The 24619-nt window shown below is 42.1% G+C and overlaps 1 protein-coding gene across 5 annotated transcripts in view; it reads left to right on the top strand.

The window, feature by feature from the left end:
- The window catches only part of LOC143352748 (cell adhesion molecule Dscam2), a 249819-nt gene that overhangs the window by 103143 nt on the left and 122057 nt on the right, over window positions 1–24619 (top strand). For all 5 annotated transcript variants that reach the window (XM_076785506.1, XM_076785504.1, XM_076785505.1 and 2 more), the window contains exons 2-4: window positions 4240–4560; window positions 16150–16311; window positions 20128–20277. In XM_076785506.1, the coding sequence (XP_076641621.1) occupies window positions 4240–4560; window positions 16150–16311; window positions 20128–20277 (633 nt within the window). The remainder of the gene's footprint in view (window positions 1–4239; window positions 4561–16149; window positions 16312–20127; window positions 20278–24619) is intronic.

Genomic DNA, 24619 nt, shown 5'->3' with positions numbered 1-24619 from the left:
GCGGGGCAGGTGCTTCTTTTTGTTTCCGCGCCGATAAAAGCCGGACCGATGAATAGACGTGTGGAGGAAGCGCGTTTTATTCGATCAAAAGCATGTTTTTGCTCGTTAGCGCGCGATTATCCGCGATTCAGAATTAAAGCTGTCCACGCCGGGCGACGCGGCGCGGCCTGCCGATTGTCTTTCAACGGTGTACTGCCTTGCCTTCCGGCAAATATGGAGTTATCGCGATACTTCATTTTTGAATTCCGTTTGGTAATCCGGATTGCGTCTCGTGGCTGCTGAAAAAGAAAACGAACGCGAAGATAATATGGAAATCCCTCGTAATCTTGGACCAACCAGCTTTCGAGTCGGACTCGCTTTTACAGTCTCTAGTAACAGACCTTTCGGATGTAACATCCGGTGTTGCAGTTCTCAGTTAATGCGTCGTGTCGGAACTTTGTATTTGTACAGGGTTGATCGAAGAAAAGGTAAACTGAAGAAACTTGCACAATTTGTACTGTTTCAGTTCTCTTATCTTGGAGTTGGGTGACAATGAGAACCTTGAAAATTTTGAAGCCTCTGCACCCACAAGGAAAACTGATACATTATCATATAATTGTCTTCGCACAATTTTTCAGTCGTTTTAGAAGCAACATTTCAAAATTATTTGAGCTATGCAAGTTACAGGAATCGCCCTGTGCTTTAGCTCAAACACTTGTTGATGAGGCGTAACGAGTTATTTGAGGTGTTAGCTTTCACTGTCTCTGCTTCTGTGTAAATTCAAGTAGAGCTAACTGTCCTATATCAGAGAAGAAAAACACATAATCCGGAAAGAAATAATTGGATTACATTCTTGTGAAATCTATTAGATTGTCACCCGCGAGTAACTAGTTGAAAAGGAGAGGATGTCCGACATTTGCTCGGCGACTAAAATTCTTCGCAACGCGCCATCTTTGGAGACGTTTGAAGCCTAATCGTTCGAAGAGAGACGACGGAGGACGGAGCAACAGGAGATGGTCGTGATCAAGAAGGGACGTGGATCCGAGGTCCCAGGAAATTAGGTTGGCGTTTGCAGTGCGAAATGGATTTGCCATTCCGGGAAATCTACAATTATGTTTATGAGGGTATACGTACGGCAAGCTTTGCTCTTTCCTCCGTTGAAAAATTGTTGCGGAGATGGGGTAACGAGAGGTGCAAGGGACTGAGAATATAGGTCACGAGGTATTACCAGTTACGTGGAACGAGATATTCCTTGGAAAAAGAAGGGGTGAAGGATGGAGAAATCTCGGAAGAGAATGCGGCTGGTCGAGTCTCCTTTGGAATAATACAGTCGCCCCGGAAGATGCTAGAATTCCTCTCTCGCTGAGGGGTAACGGGGGTGGGCACGCGATCACATTCGAGATCCCGGCGCGAGTCGCGGGTCTAAGTGCATCTTGGAAACAATCCCGCCAACGAACAGGGAATTCCCGGCATTCGGTGGGCTCCCGTGGAAATTCTTCGTTACTCCCTCGACAAGTGCGCGCGCGAGACTTCCGCGGATAAGGATTGCCGGCGAAAAAGAGAGGGACAACGTCGTCCCCGGTGTCCGAACGCCAGGGGAAAGTTAATTAACGGCGACTTCGCTCGCGTGAAAATACGGGCGATGAAAGGAGGATACGCGGACGACCAGGAATCCGAAAAGAAACGTCCCCGTTGCCGTGATTTACTCGCGATCGACCCGCCAGCCGGTAACTTGATTCGTCTTCCCAGGAAAATTCAGCTTTCTCCAGGAACCGGATATCTCCCCCAGGCTGGCAAACGCTATTGGCTCGTTTTACGCCAAATCGATCACTTTTCGTAGTCTATTGCAAGAATTCTGTCCCGAAATCAAGTACGATATTAGGTTGCAGTTTTAACGGTTCCAATTGATTTCTTACGTACAATTTTTGCATATTTCTAGGAGACGGATCGTGTTTATAAATTTTTATCTCGGAAACTGTTTTTCCGAGTTGCGTGGATTTCTTCTTGACTTTGATCAGGAAGCTTTGATTTAATGTATGCATATAGTTTCCATTGAATATCTAGAACCGCTTCCTCAAAGGTACTGCAAATTGAAACTTCTACAAAAATATTGGAAAATTTTTTTCTTAACTGAATCTACTGTACAAGGTTGAAGCTTTCATGGAGAGCTCTTATATACTGTACTGGCGATACACCTTTCAGTCGAGGTCTGTCAAACGACCGAATAGAGTCGTGTATCATGTTCCTGGGGATCGTTGTAAAGCAGAAGCTTCAATCTTTAAATCTCTGGTAGATTCAATCGTAAAAAGAATTTCACAACGTTTTCACAGACGTTTTAATATGTATATAGTATTTCCGCAGCACGTATCCTCAGTTTCCCACCTGCTAAATTATGCAAAAATATTTTAGGCAAAAATGAACGATAGAAATGAAAGACGCGTTCGCGATAGTAGATTTACTATTCCGCAACTCTTCATTTCGAACTTGCAACAGTCTAAACGTTGACAATAATACGAAAATCGGAAATATTGTGTGCCAATACCTTTTGGGCCCACTGTACTTATTTGGTTGTCAGCATGAGGTGTACAATCGGCAAACGCCGCAGAACTCGAAGGTCTGTATGTTCTGAACAAACTCGAAACCGGGAAATGACGACTTACCAACTCTCCCAGTTTCCCACGTTTTACATGATACTCGATTTGGATCACAATCTTGGCATCGATCGTAAAGATTCATCGATTTGACGTGCAGGCTGCGCTGCTGTAATATTTAGCGCGCTCGTAACCGTTTGAATCCGTATGGCTCCTTGGTACACGTCTTCCGATCGCTTCTCGCGCTCGCTGCACATGCTTTGGAGGAGCCAGCGGAGAGATCCTGGGTCCCGTTTATCACAGATTATTTACTAAAACGTTCGTGGCACACGCGAGGATGTAGCTCGTGCGCGCATATTCGTCGCACGTTCCTTCGGGATTCTGTGTGCTCCGTCGTCGGACCCGCTTCCAGATGGGCAATGTTGGACGGAATGTTGAATACATCCGTGCGGACCGGCATTCCTACTTAAATCAACATAACTCGGGTGATGAATGGTTAACAGGGTTCGCGGGGGACGCAATGCGCTCCATTTATGGAAGCTATTACGGCCGAATTTCAGCGTTAAATGTGTGATTTATGGCCGGCCGTATTATCTTCGTTCATGTCCCGTTGGCGATACACACAGTGCCCCCTCCCCCTGTACCCCACGTTCCCCCGACCCTCTGTACCCCCTGTCCCTCACGTTTCCCTCTGAACCATCCTGCGATAGAACCCTCCGTACGTCCCTCCTGCGTCGACGGTGCGCGCAGCCAGCCATCAGGGCTCCTATTTCTGAAAATTACTTTGAATTCGCCAAGCCGGCCGAAAAAATTCATCAACCCGGCGTCCACGCGCTGCGACCATGATTAATGTCTTTCTAACTGCCGATTGAAACAGTAAGGAAAATTGATTTCTCCCTGATCGAACGCGACCCGATGCAGAACACGGCCCGCGTCATGCCGGATTCACCGAACCGGCTGCTGATCGCGATTCATTAAAAGTCATCGAAACGACATTCTACTGGCAGGTTTCCTATTTTTATTTCTCTTTCTGGTAGGATTGTGGGAAAATAATCTACAAGGGGACATAAAGCATATATTGTAGAATTTAGAATGATCTTAGAAAACGTTATCTATTGTAAATACCTATCACTCGTTCTCGCGTCACACTTGTTCTACTTCCGCCAAATAATAGGGCAAGCGAACCCGGCGGATCTTCCAACTCGATTTTCTCGAAAACGAAGCGCCAAACAAGAAATGTTATTATTTTACTTTGAATTATTTCTGTTTGGGACGGCAACTGAAGGCACGTATTGTTTCGAAAATGCTACATATTCACAGGTCCGTAAAAATCGTAGAAAATTATTTCGCGACTGAGTTCATCCTACATTTAGAGATCCCCTTTTACAACAACCCCCTAAAACATGTACGACTTTATTTTTGTTTCATGAAAGAAAAATGAGGAAGAAATTAGGTCGCGCAAAGTGTTCGCTTTCAGCGAGCAGCAATTTCTGAGCAATTCGAGCGTCAAAGCGTACAAAGATCGTTGGTCCGCGCCGTGTGCGAGACATAGCGGCGCGGCGACGTGCTAAATAACCGGGGATTACAATGGCGCACCGCGGAAATTCCAAATATTCGTGGCGCTAGGATCCTGAGCCTATTATAACGATATCTGTCCCGTGTGTTTCAGGCAGCGACGCCTCGTACGAGATGCAGGGGCCGAGCTTCGTGTCGGAGCCACCGTCGCGCGTGGAGTTCACGAACGTGAACGGCGGCAGAGTCGACTGTATAGTCAGAGGAAATCCGGCGCCCAGCGTCGACTGGATGGTAGCGGACGGCGGCAGCATAACGAGTATCCCTGGAATCAGACACGTCCTTGGCAACGGGACGATCTACTTTCCTGGCTTCGAGGCCGAAGTGTTCCGGCAGGACGTCCACTGGGCCATTTATAAGTGTTCCGCCGTCAACAGCGTCGGCGCCATCGTTAGCAGAGACGTCACTGTCAGAGCAGGCACGCCAACGCGAAACTTCTTGCTCGTTATCTACATTATGTTGTCTCCTCGCTCTCTGCACACCTTTTCCCTCATTTTCGACGACAAGCGAGACCTCGCCCCGTCCCGCCGAGTACAACGTCCTTCGCGACCTCTAGCTCGCTGAAAGACGGAAAATCACGGTAGGCGGGTGACGTATTGTTTTGATCGATGGTCGGTCTCGATATGGAAATGTTTGTCGTTCCCCCTACGTCGCGTCGTTTGCATCGAGGCCACAGGTCGCGTTTAGAGGACGAGTTCGCGACGGTTTGCCGGAAGGATCTTGCACGAAGGGTTTCCATTAAACATCGCCAGCCACGGCAGCACGAGCAGCCAACGGCTTTTTCTTAGACGGAATAATTCAACCCCTCCACCGATCGGCGGAGATAGTACGTCTTCGACGACGGGACGATATGAAATATTTATTCCCGCCGAGTCCGTGATTTGGTTCGCGTTGTCTGCGCGTTCCCAGCGCACCTGGTCGTCCTCGATCTCCGCGCGGACACGTCTCCCGACGACGGGCATGTAATTCATAGTTTGCCGATAGTTTGTCGGCGAGACTGGTTTGATGGCCGAGAGGGAGCCGTGGAGAGAAGGAATTCTTTCTTCTCCGTGTCGCGGGACCGTCTTCGGTGGCTGTCCGAGATCGATCGCCGGAATTATTCAAATCCTTTCCATTGAACACGGGGGGCAGCGAGGAACGGAGATGTCGTCTTATCGGGCCGCTCGTTTCCGAGAGGGTCCACGGGGCTGGAACGGATGAGCTCGTTCGGCTCGCTGCGGAGCGAAAAGAGCGTTCACGGTCGCGTTGTTTCTGGGTGCTGTTTTATCGGCGCCGCTCTCCTAAAAAACCGGGCTTCGTGACAAGATCCGTGGAAACATGGGGGTGGCTCGGGCCGCGGCAGGGCCAAGATATCGAAGCCCGCCCGGCCGATAGATGGGGGCAAAAGCTCCCCGGTGTCTCCGCGAGGCGCCTTAAAAATAGAGCTTCCTCCGGGTCAACGAACCGGAAGATATCTTATCGACCTAATATGCCCGTAAATCATCGTCGCGTGAACGCGGCCCATACCTTTTCAGATTCATGCTCGCTACCGCCTCTGCCGCGTCAGCTTCTACCCGTCGCGCCGCTCCGCGCAGCTTCGCTCGCGTTCGTTCTCGCGTCTTCCTCACGCGATACCCGTGATCTCTCTCCTTTTTGCTCGAGTCGTCTGGCTGGCGACCCCTCCCGAACGACTAGCAACGCTGATTCCGTCGTTTCCCGGCCCAGAGAAAAGTGTCTCCTCTCGAACCTGTACGTGTATTCCGCTGCACAAAACGGATATGATTACGCGCCCGCGCCCCCGCCCTTAGCCTTACGTATGCATCCGTAGCGGCCGCTCCTCGAGGATCGTGCTGACTACGTTCGATATGCGATTCGAATAGCAACAATGGTTTCCCGGCCCCGATTCGCTGGATCCTTACGACAGCAATTTCGACGCGGTGATCGAAAACACGTACGCCTCGGCCATTCGTCGGACGTGTCGCCGCCGGGCTCTTTTTCTCTGTCTATCTGGGTGTCCTCTTTTCAGCTATCCAAGTGTCTCCTATCCAGCCATCTACAACCCCGACTCCTCGCGAGATTTTATGCAGAGCTCGGGCTCTGATCTTGCCACGCTCGTTGGACCGTTGCTTCCGCATTCTACGTTGTCGGATGCCTTCCCCAGCCCATCGAAACTCTCAGGAAATAAGGGTAACTGGACTGATAAAGGGGATCGCTTCCGGAGGGTGACTGTGTTTAACGATTACCCTCTGCGAGTGTTTCGAGTGTGTTACCGGGAGGGGTGATGATTGGCCAGGAAGCTTAATTAAAGTGTCAATTTTGAGGGAATTGTTACTTTTCGGCGAATCTGAAAGGGTTTATATTGCGGCGTCGAGGTTCGGGTAATCGCGGTTCTATTGTTTGTTCAATAGAAACGGATATCGGCGATTACAATTCAAAAGTTTAGGTCGAGGACTGCAATAATTTTACTATAATATAGTACTGCCGTTGTACAGTTTTTGGAAACATTTCTTTCGCTATTATTAATGATAATTCTTCTCTTGTACTTCACTGATTCGCAGTTGATCCGTTGTGATTCTTTTCCGAATTTTTTTCTAATAAAAGTCCAGTAATAACTATACTTGCAGATCTCTACGCAAAATAAAGATTTGGTGCACTAATTTCAAGAAACAAGGGCCAAGGAGGAATGTATTTATTCTGTTAACCATTTCTCTAAGTTTACATCGTACAGTAATATATCATAAATTAATAAACAGGAGTTTAATCTTATCGTTATTACCGGTGACCATTGTCACCCGATGAAATGTTGAATTGATTCATAGCTGCGTTATTTCCATGGCTACCGATGTCTTTCGGTTCGTGATTGTTTTGTTTCGTGCCATTTGTCTTGTATGAAAAAGTATCAAATGTTACGCCCACCCCAGCGGTTAAATAAAAGATATTTTTTCATGGGCAATAAATTTTGGGATTTATATAACAGCAGAAAAAATATTACTCGGCGGCTTAAAAGAAATTTGATGTATCCATTTTATTTTCATATTATTTATCCGTATAATCTACATGGGATAAGATGGCGCAGCTGTCATCGTGCCATGTTATGATTTTTTCGTCTCGTAAAATGGGAAAGGGTTAATTTCACGTTCTTACAATTTTACTGTAAAAACAGAAATTCGCATTAACATTCACAATTATTACGAAAAGTTTATACATTTTAACATATGAATTAACATAACATATTACACATAATTACATATGAATTAACAAGTCGACATTGGTCATATATGGCTGACATTATTTTTTGACTAAGTTTACAAATTAATTTTCACTGTGATATATTGAAGAAAATTAAATTACGATTGAAGGATGCCAAGGAGTTCAAGGAATATTCGCTACGATAAATCTGATCCTTCCAATTTCGGATTCATTTACTAAATTACTCTGACTTCATTAGATTTGTGGAGGGTTGTAATTCGGCAATCAACATGTCAAAAGTAGTATCGGAATTTTCCTGTTTCTCAGAGTTTAATATCCCCTTTGTCAGGTACTGTATTTCGGTCGATACGCGAAGCCGCGGGAGCTTCAATCGTATTTTCCTCGGCCACGCGCGATTTTCACGGTTCGCGTGTTCATTCGTAACCCCGTGTCTTTGCCACGTTAATCCGGTCGCGACGCGTTCAGTTTCATTCCCCTGTAACGAACTATTTAAAGTACGTCCAATCCGTGGCCAAAGAAGTAAATTAAGGTCCTCGAATGAGGAAATTGCATCGCTAGCAAAGAAACCTCTTCGAGAAGAAGCTCCCCGATAATGAAGTAAAAATTACGTCTGCGTTCTTTCCAGCGGTCCTGGGGCATTGTTAATCCTTCGAGACATCGACACAAACGACCACGTTGTTCCTACGCGGGCAATGACAATCTCTTTCTTGCGACGCCGGGCGAAAGACAACCGAATATCGTCGCGGAAAACGCAGACTCGTTGACGAGCGGTCCAGGTTCTTGTTAACGAAACGAATCGTTTAATACAAGGAATTTTCTGCGGAGAATACGCCCCCCCCCCCCTTCCGCAAAGACCGTCGGGAGTTTAACGACGTGCGACGTTTGTGCAAAAGCAACCGGGCTGCCTTATTGTGTCCGCTTTCAACGCGAGACTCGCAAAACCTCGCGAGCCGGCTGCGATACGCTCTGCCCGATCTCACTAAGACGTTCGTTTTCTTCCATTTACCTGGCACAATGTAGCCCGGGACTTATTCTTCCTGTAAATTTCGCAGTTTCGGTTTAATTTCGTTGTCGCCATCGTCGCCGACGCGGTAATGAGGAATCTTAACGACCGTTGCGAGCGCTCGCGTAAATAACACGCAACGGCCCTGCCGTTGAATGTTCCATTGTGTCGATCGCGCGCCTCGTGACTGTTGATTCGATCGATCTTCAACCCCTTCTACTTTTCGACATTTTTTCTTAACTAGGAACGACGTGTTAACTCGTTACTCGAGTCCAGAAACTATTTGTTTTCTTCTTAATCCGGCGAATAACTTCATTGTGTCACATTTAACGTATTATTTATGCCAATCGTAGTACAGACTTTGCTGTACTATCTCGATTATTAAACTCTTGGGTTTATTTAAAATGCATATTCCAATAGAAAATAGTGAGATTTCAGCGTAACAGGTGCTCGTACAATACAGCATTTACATAAGAGGGTTCGTACAATAAAGTTTCCACTGCACATCGACAGCACAGTTAATTAGCAAGCACGTTCTTACATAGGTCATTCATCATTCTGGAAGGTTAAATATCTCCCAGAATTTTTTCTCATTTTTATATACAAACATTTCCAAGTGTTTTATCTGATTAATCCCATTAGATAATTGTACACTCCCGTTCATAAATCATCGGACACCAGCTGTAGCCATTAAGAAAATCTTGATCACGATGCTGTTCTCGCATTTTGCTGTATACTTGCGTATATACATTTACAAAAATGGAAACATTAATCATACAAAAAAGTAGAACATGCACGTCGTAAATCAAGACGCAACTCTTGCAAAGAATCGCAAGAACTTTGGAGAAGAATTAATCAAGAAACATTGAAAAAGTTCACCACCGGAATACTTAACGCGAGCACGCTTATTTACAAAGCATAACGGAGATATATTAATGAAATAACTTTTAGGATTACGTACACTATAAAACAAAGATATTACGGAATTAACATCTAGTTTTGAATGCCAACATATATAAAATTACGGAACATTGATTCTGCAGAAGATCTATTCAACACGGCTAGGAAACCATAAATGACCACATTATTTTTATGAGAGAATTAACATTCAGCAACAGACCATTGTACCGTATGCTTTTGGTGAATACTCTAGTTTTCCTTTGGGGCGCCGACACTCAGTTATTAAACAATGAAACGTGCAAATAATACTAATACCGCCGAGAAATCGTGTCACACTACCAGTTGCGTTAATTGTCTCGAAGCAATGCGACCGAACGTTTCGTAGAGCTGAAAGGCATTATAGTCGGGATCTCTCCGTGCATAACACTCAACGATCTGTCGGATATTTTTACAAGAACATTCCGCACGCCTTTCCCGCTCAGCACGCGGAAAGAGGACGGTGACTACTTCAATTATGCAATTACGCGTAGGCTCCGTTGATCCGACAACAGGCCACGATTGGCAATTGAAATGAATATTCCCCGAAGCAAGAATCACTGGACCCGAGATCAAATCACTTGAATATACATGTCCGGGAGCCGATGGATCGCGAATTCATAAGGCCTGAGCAAGAGAAAGATGGCCGTGTTTTGCTAGTTTGCAAGTATGGGAGACATCGGACGCGAAGCTTTTGAAGAATTTCCATTTTTCCGCTCCCAGAGGCGCTTGAGATGCCTATAGGTTTAAAGAAAATCGGTCCTTTCGTGTATACATAAAGAATTACGCTTGAGACATGTGCTTTAAAATGCTATGCTCAGATTCCCAAAATTGATCAAAAGAAAGTGGTAGAAACTAGTCAATCTTAGGCTTTAGACAGGGAAAAATGTTAACAGTTCCTACCTCTTCTAATGAGTCAACTAATAAGTAGATTCTATGCGTTGATGATAAAAACGAGTAGCTGTAATTTAAAACAGTAAAATGATGAACAAAATTTAAGAATTTCAATATATTATTTTCGACTTATTAAAATCAGTAAAGAAATAAAGAATCCTTTATGGGGTTACTGTTCACAGTCTATCTATGAGTAAATTAATAATATTTAGAACATTTACTTTCAGTTTTGCTTGCAGTAAATAAGCAAATAAAATTCGATTCTTATGATTATGAATAGAACTACAATAATTAGCAAAAATTTATAGAACTATTGGTGGGTTTGCTAAAGCACAAACAGAAATGTACAAAACAGTTTCATAGCGAAAAGATTTTGTAGTGTTGCTGTGCAAAAAAAAACATTATAAAGTCGGCTGAAAATATCGTGTTCCACACTAGAATACCCTTTTAAACTAATCCTATTAACAATCTAGCGCGGCGTGTTCACGGTAACTATACCGTTTCGACAAAAAATGAACTTTCGGAATAGCACGATTTTTCGTTGGTGCCCTATGGCCTGAAAGGTACAATTATTTTTAATTGACGGCAAATCTGCTGTCCTTTGCCCAATCTTCTTTCGGAGCTTGTTGACGAGTTTACAACAGGCGCAAACGATTCGTGGGTGTTTTTTTTCCTCGTAGTTGGAGCGTTTTTGAAACTCCCGTTCGCTGGAATCGGAATTCACGGAAAATTCCGAGGAAATAGTTATTCTGCGCGAACGGCTCACTTGCGTTATAATCAGGCTGGAGATTGAAGTTTGAAAAAGGGTGGAAAAATGGGGCAGTTAATAATTGCATTTACCTGCGTTCTACGGTTCTAATAAGGTTCTTTCTTCTCATTATTTATTGATTAATGGTCTACGAAACTGTACCTAACATAACATAATACTAGATCATAAAAAGAACATTAAGTTAATAATCAACTTAACAAAAAAAAAAAATACAAAAAACATAAGTAAAAAGTGCATTAAGCAGAGAAAGAGAATTAACGAGCGATAATGCTATTCAAGGCTTCCACAACAGAATTTTTTAAACTTGTGAAAATAGTTATGGAAAATATCAATATTGATGATAATATTAGACATAAGTATCAAGTGTTATTCACGGTAGAAGTTTCAATATTTAAAAAACAAATGTTCATACAAAATGAGTTTCTCTCGGTTCATCGTATTTATCCAGATTTGTATTCTCATGCAGTGGTGAACAAAAATAGTGTAAACAATGATTTCCTATCTTAGCCTTCCGACCATTTTGCCCCACCTCCTCCCAAATTGGCTGTTCCCGAAAATCTCGCAATAAAATGGAGTTTAGGCGTATGTTGGAAACGCGCGTCTTGGCGACGGTGTTTCTAGAAAAGGGTTCCGACTCGAGTCCGCGTAAAATTCGAGCCGCCGAAAAGGACGTATATTTCGAGCAGAACGAAGCTCTCTTTCCGGCAGGTGGCTACGGATGGGATGGGTCAGAGGGCTAGGATTGGGACGAGTCGCGCAGCGACTCTCTCCCTTCCCGTAGGTTTCATGGTTTGTAAATATTACCTGCCACGATACGTCTGCCGAGTTTATGCTTGGCTTGGTTGCCGCGTAACCGAGAGCCGTGTGATACGGGGGTGGTAGCAGAGAACCGAAGGCAAGGGGGATGCAGCAGAGGCGAACTCACCGAGTTTTTACCCCATTCTGGAGTCTGAGTGCCTCGCTCCGCTGACTCTCGAAACGGGTTCCAGACCCGGGCCCTACACACCACCACATTCTCCTTTGCCCTGCGCCCTCCCCCGCCCTCGGCCGTAGTCTCTCTCATTCTCTCTCGCTCTCTCTCTCTCTCTCTCTCTCTCTGCCTTCCTCCATCGCGATTTCTCGTTCTGCATCCTTGCCTCGTCCTCGTTCAGCCGGGCCTGCTCTTTCGCCGACCTTTCAACCCAGGACCATCAACTTACGCGGAATGCCAGTTCATGGCCGGATTGCGACAGCCTCAAGATTTTGGATAAGATACCGCGAACCCTTCGCCAACTCCCATTCTCTATCAACCATCCTCCATTCGGCTGCTTCGAGACCCGGAGATTTTTCCTGCGTCGTTTAACCCGATCATGCGGGTGCCGCGTGAAGAGGGCTCGAGCGGTATCGGCGCACGAGGGTGGTCTTTGGTCGATGGGGGCGCAATTACAGATTTAAATGGCGGGATCGAGTGATAAAAAAGCCTGGGGAATTTAGGAGACGTTAATTGAGCTGTATTAACAGAACGGATGGTAGCGGCGGGAAGGGGAACTTATTGGCTCGCTGCTTAAAATTCCTTAATACTGATTGACCCTTGAAATATTCATCGGGAGGTTTAATACCGTGTTCAGGTATGAAGAAGAATCTCGGTCAATCCCTCGGGTTCATCCACGTTTTACCGTGAGCTGATTTAATATTTGATTAACGAACGGTTCTTCGCTTAACTTGGTAGCGATACATGTATAATTCGATTTTCTCAAAGAGCTATAATTAGTACATTCTACGTGGTATAGGTACGCGTTTTGGTACAGGGATTTGATTAAAAGTTAGGTCGACTCTACGACAACGAACAAGTTAATTATTCTAGTAAAGAGTCATGCGCGTTAAAATTAACGTGTTGATATTTATATTTATTCTTGAAAAACTTGGTGAGATGCGAATTTCCTGGCCTTTGAGTATTGGACACAGTATTAAATGAATATGTTTAAAGTATACCATACGCTAACGATACAAACATAAATATTAAATATTTAAAATCCTGTGATATTCGACCTGCAGTTCGGAATTCCCGTCATAATTTACGCTTTTCTTTTTGCCGTGGCTTAGTTACGAAATAAGCGAAAGTAAAATAAGCTGAAAGGCAAATAAGCTAAACTGGTGACGTCTTTGACTTTAAAGTCGGCTTCAAAAATATGCGTTGCTCACCGAATATTTATTTTCCTGGAAAAAAAGGGCAACGCGCTAACAACGTTTACTGCGTTCCGAAAATTCTCCGCGAAACCGAGAACATCTGCGCGAATTTCCTTTCCGCAGCCATCCGTGTTCCATTTCGAGCTCTGTACGCGCTTGTATTCGGAAATTACCGCGTCCCTCTTGCCCTGTAAACACTTCGCGGTTGCGTTATCTGTTTTGTTCCCTTTCGTCGTCACTTCTGTACTCTTCAAACTGCAGTTGGATGCTGAATGAGGAGACGGCACCGGGGCGCGAATTATCGAGATATTTTTAATTAATGGCCCCCGTCTCGTTTCAATTCGAGCGACAACCATAGCAGTTGATTCGGTTGGAGACGATGTTAACGTCTTGTAGGTGTAGGTTACACAAAGCCTGCTCGGCTGAATTTAATCCCATGGTCTCGCGGCGGCGCCCTCCATTTTGCTTCACGCCCTCGCCGCACTACTTGACAACTTTTTTCTCGCCTTCGCCCGTGTCCTTACCGACCTTTTCCACCGGGGAGACAATTAAGTCGTGCAGACTGACGCCAGGAACGGATTCGAGGATTTACACTCAGACTGGCAACCTCGAAAATTCCATAAAAACAGAGAAACCATTCGAGAAATCAAATTTATTTATCACGTTGACTGCCACACCAATGCCCACAAAAGTTACGCAAAATCAGTACAATGTTTTTACAAGAATGCAAATCATACAAAAATTGGAAAAACAAGGTTTACTATGAAATGTTTGATTTTTAACAGTAACGTGCAACGAACATAACTTTTTTGTAAGTAAAACTTAAAGTTACCACTTATTTTATTAGTCACAAATTACGCATTAAAAATATTCAACATAAATTCTCTCCTACGCGGACTCCTATAATAAGTACCTCTGTTACATATTATCTAGACTAATTTTATCAACTCCGGAAAATTAGGGATTTGTATATGACACTCCAGACTAATTAACAATGGGCTTAATAATCATACACCATGAGCATTCATTGATGTATAAATAATACCATATCAGTGTATCATGAGCAGAACTAACAATAATGGTACATTACTACAAACAGCGAATTATTATTGGCTCCCCACAGTCTTATTAAACACGGCCATGACGAAATATATGTACCCATTCATTTATCACTACTACATGATAATGCTATTCATTCCTATTGGTTTAGTTCTATGGCAGATAATTAGTCTAACTTGAATACTTCTCTACACTAGACCACGAATCTTTATGCAAGATCAAAATTTTCTGAAGCAATACTTTACAGACTTCTAAAGTTTTTATTATACTGTATTTCATGCATTCGTTGTCGTCACAAATGCATAAAATGCGTAATCAAGACGTAAACAATCACGACAATTTAGTATCGAAAAGTTTAGGTTTTTGGCGAAACTATGAAGATACGACACGAAAAATTCTGAACGCATGGAACAGTCCAAATGCAACATAATTCATCCAATGCCGACATCCTTAGCGTGTATCCATCGCGACCAAATAATTTCGAAGCCAGAGAACGTGGTCTATCGATTGCTCGAAATAATTCGATTTCCTTCGCTAAATTCGTATACACGGTTCAACGGTCCAGCGGTGGATCAATAAAATCCTCGATTCCTCGCGGCACGTTTCCCAAGATCGTCGTGTGTTTCGACCCGCGACCCGCGACCCGCGACATGCTCGGAACATGGCAGCGAAATTTTCTCTAAATTTCCCGGCATTCCGGGAATGATATCGCGAAATTGGGCATAGCTAGCGGAGTTATAATTGATACCTCGTGAATTCCGTGTATCGGAGCGCAAAGCCGCGAACCCGTGAACCCCGGTTAACGAAGCCGTGGTTTAACGTGATTACGTTTATCCAAGTTGGGTTATTAACGTTGCGTGTATCGCGCTGCCTCGAATAATGTCGGAACAAAACGGCCGGCAATTAAATGCCAAACACGATGCCGATAAATCTGTCCCCGTAAACCGAAGTCCATTGAAATTACCAGCGACCGCTTGATAGACGACAGTTTCGACTTGTCATCATTTTCGACGGTCAACCATGGCAGTAGGCTGCGTCTCAAAGTCATCGGAATTATCTGAATACTGAATCAATTATATAGGGTGTTATAAGTGGGAGAAAATTTAAGGGATGGTTCACCAAGACCATGTAAGACAAAAATGAAGAATAAAAAAATTGCGATTTCGGCTTCATTTTATAGTATTTAACGATTAAAAATCCGCCTAAAATGCGGCAACCCGGCCGACAGAGGTGTACGTTGCGTACGTCATAGAGGCGCGCGACAGAGGTGCCTCACAAGAAGTCACCTGGTAGGAATGCGGATGTAAACTGTCCGATTAGGTCATTCCACAAGCATTTTCGGTTCTGGCCGAATTATTGGCTGAAACGTGTGATGTCAAAGCCTCACCATTGCGCGCGAGCAGGGACCCCTTAGGATACGTGACTGTCGCGCGCCTCTATGACGTATAACCAACGTACACCTCTGTTGGTCGGGTTGCTGCATTTTAGGCGGATTTTGAATTGATAATAACTAAAAAATGAAGCCGTAATCGAAATTTTTTTATTCTTCATTTTCGTCTAATATTGTCTTGGAGAACGATCTCTCAATTGTTCTCTCACCTGTAGTCGAACACCCGCATAGTTATAAGAATGGTCTGCTGTCCGAGGGTTAAATTTCATTGATTTCGAACGAGATTGAAAATTTGATTATTTTCCGCGCCTTTCGCCGATTTTGGACCACTGTGCGTCTGGAGTGGCAAGGCAGATGGAGGAAGGAGGCGGGGAGCTAGAGGTTACCGAAAACGAGGAAAACGAATTCCCCGCTGCCGTCATTAGCATACGAAATTTCCCGAGTTTGTTCTCGCACGGCGGGCTCGAGTTTTTTCTGGACCGTCGAATCCGAGTCTGGCCTCGGTTGCCGACTGAGGGACAGAGGGGGTGTGCAAGGGGAACAAGGGGTTGGTTGTACTTTAGCCTCGCATTCGAGCGGCCCCTTTGTTTGTGTGTTGCAGTGGTGAGCCAGCGTTACGATCCGGAAGTGCAATGTCCCGGCGGTTTCCTCGGCAACAACGTACTTATGCGATGCAACGTTCCCAGTTTCGTTCGCGACCACGTCACCATTACGTCTTGGCTTCAGGAGCCGTCGTTCAACATCTATCCGTCCACGATGGGAGGTGAGTGAGCCTCGGATATCGCTTAATGACGCGCCCGCGACCGCTCATAAATACGAATGAGCCGGCAAAGGAACGCCAGGGTCCTCTCACTGCCACGCCGCACCAAGGAGCATTTCCGTCACGATTTCCTGCGCCCCATCCACCATCCCGTTACTCTTAACTCCCTGAATTTATTTACCGTCCAGACCTCAACTCTCTTCTGTCTATGGAGGATCAGCAGTAAATGGGCTGGTCGTTGTCCCGAGGAAAGTTTCATTCATAATTATCCAACTCCTTCTCCGCCTCCTCCTTGTCATCTCCGCGCTGAGTACTCGCCGATGAAAGGATCGCTGCAATCATGATTCGCCAACGTAAATTAGATCTCGACAGATTATGCGATCTGTATCGTCACTCTTAGTTTCGCATAGTGCTACGAATCGACAATATACAGTGGGCGGTCAAATTAGTACAGCCATTTGCATAAATTGACGAATTGAATATCAACCCCCAAAAATTTCTACAAAATCAATTAATTTAATTAAGAAATCTGAAACAACAAATCTAAAATTTATTATACAGAATTCTGGTCGAACGTTTTTGCATTCTGAAAATCCTAAAACATCGCGATAACGATGAATTTCTAAACCTGCTCAAAGGTATGTGTCACCTATATGTGACTCATGTGGCAGTTATATGTAGATTGCGGATTTTATGCATTTAAGACAAAAATTAGTAAGTGAAACATAAAATACTAGGAGGATAAAAAGGATTTAAGAGTATCAGTATATTATTATCCACTAATTAGAATTATTAAAAGAGGTAATCAATTTTTAAACTAGCCTTGCTACATCAGCTGTTAAAATATATACATAATGACAATGCAGCTTCAGTGTGAAGTTGGCTGCGAGAAAATACAATCACGTCCTCTGTTGGGAAAAAACGAAATTACTTTCCGAAGAACCCAATAGTTATATGAGCAACTTTGTTTGACATCTAAAATTGAAATTAAGTAATAGTTGCAGAATTGTGAATTGAAATTTATTCAGAGTGTCCGTTTGAAAATTCAATTTTAGAAATTTCGAATTTGTAATCTGATATGTAAATCAATGGAGAATAAATAGATGGTAGCTGTTGCAGCTAATACAAAAATGCGCGTTGGTTCGCCGATAGACGTATTGTAGTCTCTTCTATCGGCTGGAACGCACAAAGTTTCCCCCGTGAAGCCGTTAACGAGGTAAACTTCATTAATTATAGAGGAGTTCGATTAAGGTACCTATGCGAAGCCGGTTTGAATGTGCCCACTAATAATCCAGACGGATTTGTTAATATACTCGACGATTGGAGGAAGACGATCGATAGTCGGCAAAACTTTTACCATTGCGTGCCGCCAAGTTGAACAAACTGGGACCAAACGAAAGGGCGAGCCGGTTGAATTCAACTTGGCTCTTCAGTATTTATTATCGTACTTTACTCTCGAGATTCTTACCTCCGAAGAGAAGGTAGTGATTGTTAAATTGTTACAAACTCGATAATTATCGTGAGGGCCACCGGTGATCGAGGAGATCAAATTATTTAACACATTCCGTGCCATATAATTTCTGCTAAACTTTTCATTTAGGCTATTTGATGTTTTGATTGCAGACTGATATATTGTAACTAGACACCAGATATTATTCAGAAACATTGAAAACATCAGGAGAATTTAAAAACACTGTTATATTATTCTGAACTTATTACACTTGTTAAGAAAGAAATTTAAGAAAGAAACAAACTATTTCATTATATTATCAGTTGATAAGAAATTTAAATTCAAAATCTATAATAACCCCGCCTACTGGTGATCGAAAAGTAAAAAAAGTTATAATTTATTATTATTATTTCTCTTACGACTAACATAAACAATGCTCATGTGAAATGCGCAACAGCAAGGATGTTAATGGATATTAGGAGAAAGCATTTTTAATTTCAATGTTGTTCGCGTTTGGTAGTATAAATGCTGATTATACATAAAAAATAAATCGTGAGAATATAAAATAAATATCGTTTATAGTACTCGTTCTTGATGGAACTTTGCCCCCTTGCGCCATCTACTATACTCGTTAATGTACTATATTACGTAACCTCTACTGTACTGACTCTTGTTCATGTGACACACGCATCTGTGCTGTAATTAAACATATTATGTAATTCAGTGTCGTGATCCACCTGGCTATCTTCCACAGTTCTTTTTCGAAAAGAATGACTTGAATTGGATGCGAGTTCATTCACTATCAATTCACAATGCAGTTTATACCCTTTGCAGTCACTGTAAACGTGACTGGACTTTCATTGAAACAATTTTCATGATCAATTTTCTGGAAAAAGTATCATATTATGTACGTATGTCTTGTATAAAATATTATTTCGTTTAATTTTTGTGTTACTCATTCATTTAAATTTTCGTCTTGTTTCTTTCGTGTGAATACTCGTTAATGATTTTTTAATTATCGAGAATGTGTACGCGTAAAAAGCATCCATTATTCCATATTTTCAGACTATTATTGTACGTTCGAAACACAGAGACATAACTGCAATCTTTAAAATTTCTTTTCTGCCTTCACCAATGTTCTCATATTTATTTAGTGGTTCATGAAAAGTTTTTCATTTCTATCCTTCATTTCTCATTATTCATTTAAATAAATAATGCATTTCTCGGTCTCCTTGACATTGAAGAATCATTCGATCCGTTCATTAATACAGTCACCCTGTCAGTCCGCGTTCAACACTGAAGTTACGATTGCACTGCGTTGGCCACCGATGACCGATATGCATTTTAATTTACTTTTGTGTACAGTTTCCGATATCTACGTGCATGTTTATTGCCAAGAAAAATAATTTAAGTGAGAGTATTATATACTTTTTAAAATTGAGAGTGTCCATCAACATAGTCATTTGAACGGTTTAAAATCAAAACATATGATTATTACTAAATCTTTATGCCAAATAAAAATTGTCTAAGTCGATTGTAAGAAACTGAAGTTACATGAAAAAGGATTTTCAATCTCCTTACGAAGCCGAAAATAATATAACAACATTTCTATATGTTTTTTCACTTTTGTATTAGACCCATTCATTTTTGTCATAAATGCATAAAATCCACAGTCTAACTATTACAATTAAATTATATTATAACTGAGAAATATTACAATTAAAAACTACTATATTTGAGAAATAAAATACGAGGTTACATTCTTTTGTCGCATCATATGCGGTTCAAACAGCGCGCGGTCCGCTGCGAATCGTAGACTGTCGGGCAGTGTCGGAACCCGTCGTGCAGGTTAACCTTTTTCGTTGTGATGCGTATGCCAGTGACTGAGCGTGTTTGCCGCGCAAAATATATTTTGTTTCAAGTAAGAAATACTTGCCGTTTTACGTTAATGTCATTCGTAGAAATGGTTCTATCACTACTTTATTTCCTTTGTTCTTAATCTCTATCAATCTCTATTAAATCTTAATCTCTATAAAATCTCTATCATTGAAGTAACTAAGAGTGATATGGTATATACCGCGTATAATATTAGTTTGTCCAATTTTCTCATAAACAAGAATAGTATAGTATAGTTGCTTCCGAGCGTCTCAAAGTGCCTCTTGAATTAGACGGCATTGCGGAGAAAGTACTATTGCATGTTTAGATCGTCTTAACATGATTAGGGAAAGAAAATGTACGAACAGATTGGCGATATCCTACTTGCGAACCAAATGAAGTTTGATTTTCGTTCGACTTTTGTTGGACAATAAAACCGAAGAATGTTATAACAATGTTTCGGTGAGATTGAAATCCGATGTGTCTGTTCTCAGATGGCAAGTATCACATGCTATCGAGCGGCGAGTTGATGATACTGAATATCACACGGGAGGACGCGAAACAGACTTATCGGTGCAGGACGCATCATCGTCTGACGCAGGAAACGGTCGTCAGCAGCAATGCCGGGAGGCTCCAATTGACTGGTGAGTGCATTAAAATCCATTTCGCGTTCCCGCAGAAAAGATAACACGTTCCCGGCGGCTCGATACGCAATGCTCCGATTTAATTGAAAATTCATATCGCCACCGAAGTGTACATACTTGTTCAGCTTTGCAAAATAGCACTAGTAGAAATTCGACGATTTCGAGCCTGCAACGAAACATTTTAACAGGTTATGTTTCAATACTTTTTAAATAATACATTTACTTTATTACGAAGGTAATAAATAATATATGTAAAGGAGATGTAGGTATTACGGTATTTGTAAAAAATTCATCTCCACTGTTGCTGGATGTAAATCTTGAGGGACCCGGAAATTCGATCGCTGAGAAAAACAACGTGATACTGTATCAGATGGGACAATACAAATCCAGTGACAAAACTCTTTTGTTTTTAATTATTTCTCTATGAAACAGTTACCAACATATATGCGGCATTTTTCTGATTAAAATGAGCACAAACATGACATAATTGGGAGCATATTTGCTTGTTTCATTGACGATTCAGTAGCTGATACAGTAAAGCCTGGATCTAAGCCGAACAGAGCTACACGATCTTAGTCAGTTCGCCTATCCCCTCCACTGGGGTCGCGAGGGGTCGAGAAGCTCGACCTGCCTCGGTCGTCGCGCAGTGTGAAGTGTAAACATGCCGCGTAATCCGCGTACTCGTTATCCATTCGGATAAATCGATGTTTACAAAATCTGTCTATTACGCGCGTATTCTTCACGCTCGGTTAGTTTTGTGCACAAAGCGATTCATGTAAAGACAATCATTTACAACAGATTTATTATGAGGTGTAATCATTTTATTGTACCAATTTCCAGACACTCCGGATATTTCATTTTCGTATTAAGGGCAGGAACTTTTAGCAAAGAATACTTTCAAGAAACAATTGAAGAAAGTAGAAGAAATATTACGACATTATTTACACAGAGCTAAGTTATACAAGCTATCCCGAAACTCAAGGTTGAAATTGACTCTTTGTCCGCCTTTTTGTGTTTGCTGGGGAATCGCCTTTAAAAGTTGTAAGACATTTCGCTGGTGGCAGTAATGGCAGAAAGTTTGTACAATCCAAAAGGGGATAAAGTCCAGCGGAGAACAAAGTTGTTCGCTTGTATATTTAGAAGTATCCAGACATCTCGACTTGTTCAGAGGAAATTCGTTATATGTATATTTTCAGCGGGTGAAGTCCTACCCGTATGTTTCATGGTTTCTTTTATACACTAACTTTTTCTGTGGGAAACACGCGGCATATATTTACAAAAACAATTATCAACTCCTGTTTCTCCGTTTCCTCTTTTCGACTGTGTACATGGTGTTTATGTAGCACCAAATGTACAGTAAATGTGTAACATTCACATGTTAACGTTTACTACCACAAAGTATACATATATCCAGTCTTTTTAAATAATTTTTCGATCGCATTATACAGGAGTCTACTGGAATATCAAAATTGCAGAAGAAATATTGGGTTACTATATTTTGCCCAATTCGAGCACACCGAAAGTGCACAAACGATCCACGATGAATTAATGTTGCGCTTGCATTTGTTCACATGAACAGCATATGGAACGAAATGTTCGGGAAAAGCGGGTTGTGATGGGACGCGAGCAATGCTTCGACAGGGGCCTTGTTCGACACGGAGCCAGCGGAATCAGTGTCCGCAACATCTGACGCTGTTATCGGAAAGTAGCTCGCTCATAAATATTCAACGGCGCTCCAAAGAAATTTGTAAATATCGCATCGGCGTGTAATAAGTTTCCGTTCGCGCTAGAAAGCACCACTCGTCGTCTCTCGAGATCCGACGTGGAAAAAAGGGGAGCGAAACTATTTGTTCCCGTGGAGCTTCCGTTTGAATACGGGCACCTTTCTTTCACAGATATTCTTATTAACGCCGTTGTACGCTTTCTACCGGAATTCTTCGTGTCTCGTATCCTAACTTTATTAGCCGGATTTAAGGTAAAGGGGGTTTTAAAAGGAGGTATCTGGCCCTCTTTGAAATGGAATCGACACAACGTCGTTTCTTCTTCGGGAGACGGTATTGTGAATGAGAAAGAGGAAAGAAAATCTCCTTTATGGATCCGCATTTATTCCTGCTCTTTTCTTTATATTTGAGCGCAAAGCATATCCCTTCGAGACGTAACAGGTATAACTGAAAAGGATGAGCAAGCAAACTAGCGGCGGATTGAAAGAAAGTTTCAAATGTTTGTCAAAAATTTTTAACCGGAAAGCTAAGCCTCTAAAAGTGTAAAGTTAGAAACTTTTCATTCTTTTGGTAATTAAGCTCGATATTTAATATCATAGTTTTTCAACTTTGCGTTTTAAGAGTCACGTCAAATAATCTTTTTCGCCTAAAAATCACACCTTAATCATTTTATGCTTTGAAAAATGAGTGGCACGTGTTCCACAATGTAACAGACGTGGAAATAATGATTCTTGCTATGCTTCGTCCGCTTTGCATTGTTTTTTATCCACTAACTGATGTATTCACCTGTTTTAACTGCGACGAAAGCTGATAAAAACCCGGAAAATTCTGGAAAAGTAATAATGTTGGAGACGGATTAGAGCAACGAAAAAAACCACTTCCGTAACTGCAGTGTGACAACAATTCTTCTTTATTGCAAGAAAGCATTTTAAATCTTAAAATGGAAGGAGATAAGGAATTTATTTAAAAGATCATTTAACGGAAAAGAGATCATAATGAGATCATTCCCTTCATAGATTTACAGGCTCGATATTTATAGTGGAGAGTTATACAATAATGATGAAGTTAACCAAGTTTCCGAAATTGTTCAATTTTTTATGGAACATGTCATGTTCCAAGCTCTTATTAGGTGAGCCATTATTCAAGAACCAAAACATCAAAAAAATCAATTCATCAACGTCCTTCCACGCTGTGATTTTGTTTTGTCCGTGTCTCTCGTGCGGTACAACGTAGCAGTAGTTATTAAATTTGTTCACTAACAAACGTTTGGAAAAAGACAAAAAATGAAACAATATCTGCGAGCGCCGGGGGATATTCGATTGACCTTCGCTCGCTCAGAATCGAAGCAGATTCTGTTTGGTCAGCAGCTTGACGTACAACCCTCGGGCACGTTCGATTTCAATTAAATGTTCGTTTCGTGCCCATAGGCGAATCTGCAAACAATCCTGTCAATTACTATATTATCGTGCTTCCGTTCGGAGAAGGTCGTATAGCATGTTCACTGCGGCAAAGGAATTTCTCGACTACTTTTGCCTGAGGAATATTGTTTCGATTTCTCACTGGAGCTTTGCTAAAAACACTATTCTATTTTTCATTTTTTAACATCGAAAAAGACTAGTCAGGAAGTTGTACTCGAATCCATCTAGCACAATTATTGGAAAATCACGGAAATTCGTTCACGACTTGAAAACAAAACAGAAGCGATTACACACGGGGGATGATTCTACATATTAAAAAAAGAAAAGAAGGAATAACATTTTTTCGTCTAACGCTTTGCTTTCGAGAAAATCGAGTTTTGAAATGCAGCGATACACGTGCTATTAGATAGCCTGATCTGATCAATCAATTCTATTTTCTGCATATCTGACTAAAACACGCGAACCCGTCGGATTTTTAAACTTGATTTTCTGGAAAGCGAGACGTCAAACGAAAAAATGTTATTTCTTTTTTTTCGACTTAGTTCTACGCGTACAATCACCCGTTGTATGGATGTACCACCCGTCCGGCCACACCCTGAATAGTCGCCACCATTTCCTAAAATTGTTTCACAACGTGTTACTAGTTGTAGAGGCTATAGAAAATTGTAGGTCCAGAGGAAAAATCTTAGGGCTTAAAAGAAAATTCGAGGGACTTTAAAAAAAATCGCAGGGCCTAAAGAAAAATTCTAGGATCCGAAGAAAAATAGTAGGACTTGTGGAAAAATTGCAGGGCCTAAAGAAAAATTCTAGAACCCGAAGAAAAATGGTAGAACCTACGGCAAGATCGTAGGAAAAGTAGTCGCACCCAAGGGAAAGTCTAAAACGCCCTGCACACCTAAACTATAGTAAAAGATATTTAACCATTATATGGGCGCACATTTTTATGCCTGAAATATAAATTAATTTATAATTATTAGAATACGAATTTTATACATTTAAAACACAAATGAATGAACAAAATCAAAACTATAAAATATGCAACAAATTTCAAAGACAAATTGAAAGCAGTATTCCAAGCAGTTACCCAAGTATTGACATAAGGGTTAGAAATGTGTTACGCCTGAGGTTTTAATGCTCTCTGTCCTAGATCTGTGATCTCACAGAGAGCAGCATAACATCCATTGTATCGCAAGTAACGCTCGC

The sequence above is a fragment of the Halictus rubicundus genome, chromosome 3 (genome assembly GCF_050948215.1).
Source record: "Halictus rubicundus isolate RS-2024b chromosome 3, iyHalRubi1_principal, whole genome shotgun sequence".
Lineage (NCBI taxonomy): Eukaryota > Metazoa > Arthropoda > Insecta > Hymenoptera > Halictidae > Halictus > Halictus rubicundus.
This window is presented reverse-complemented; position numbering and strand designations above follow the sequence as displayed.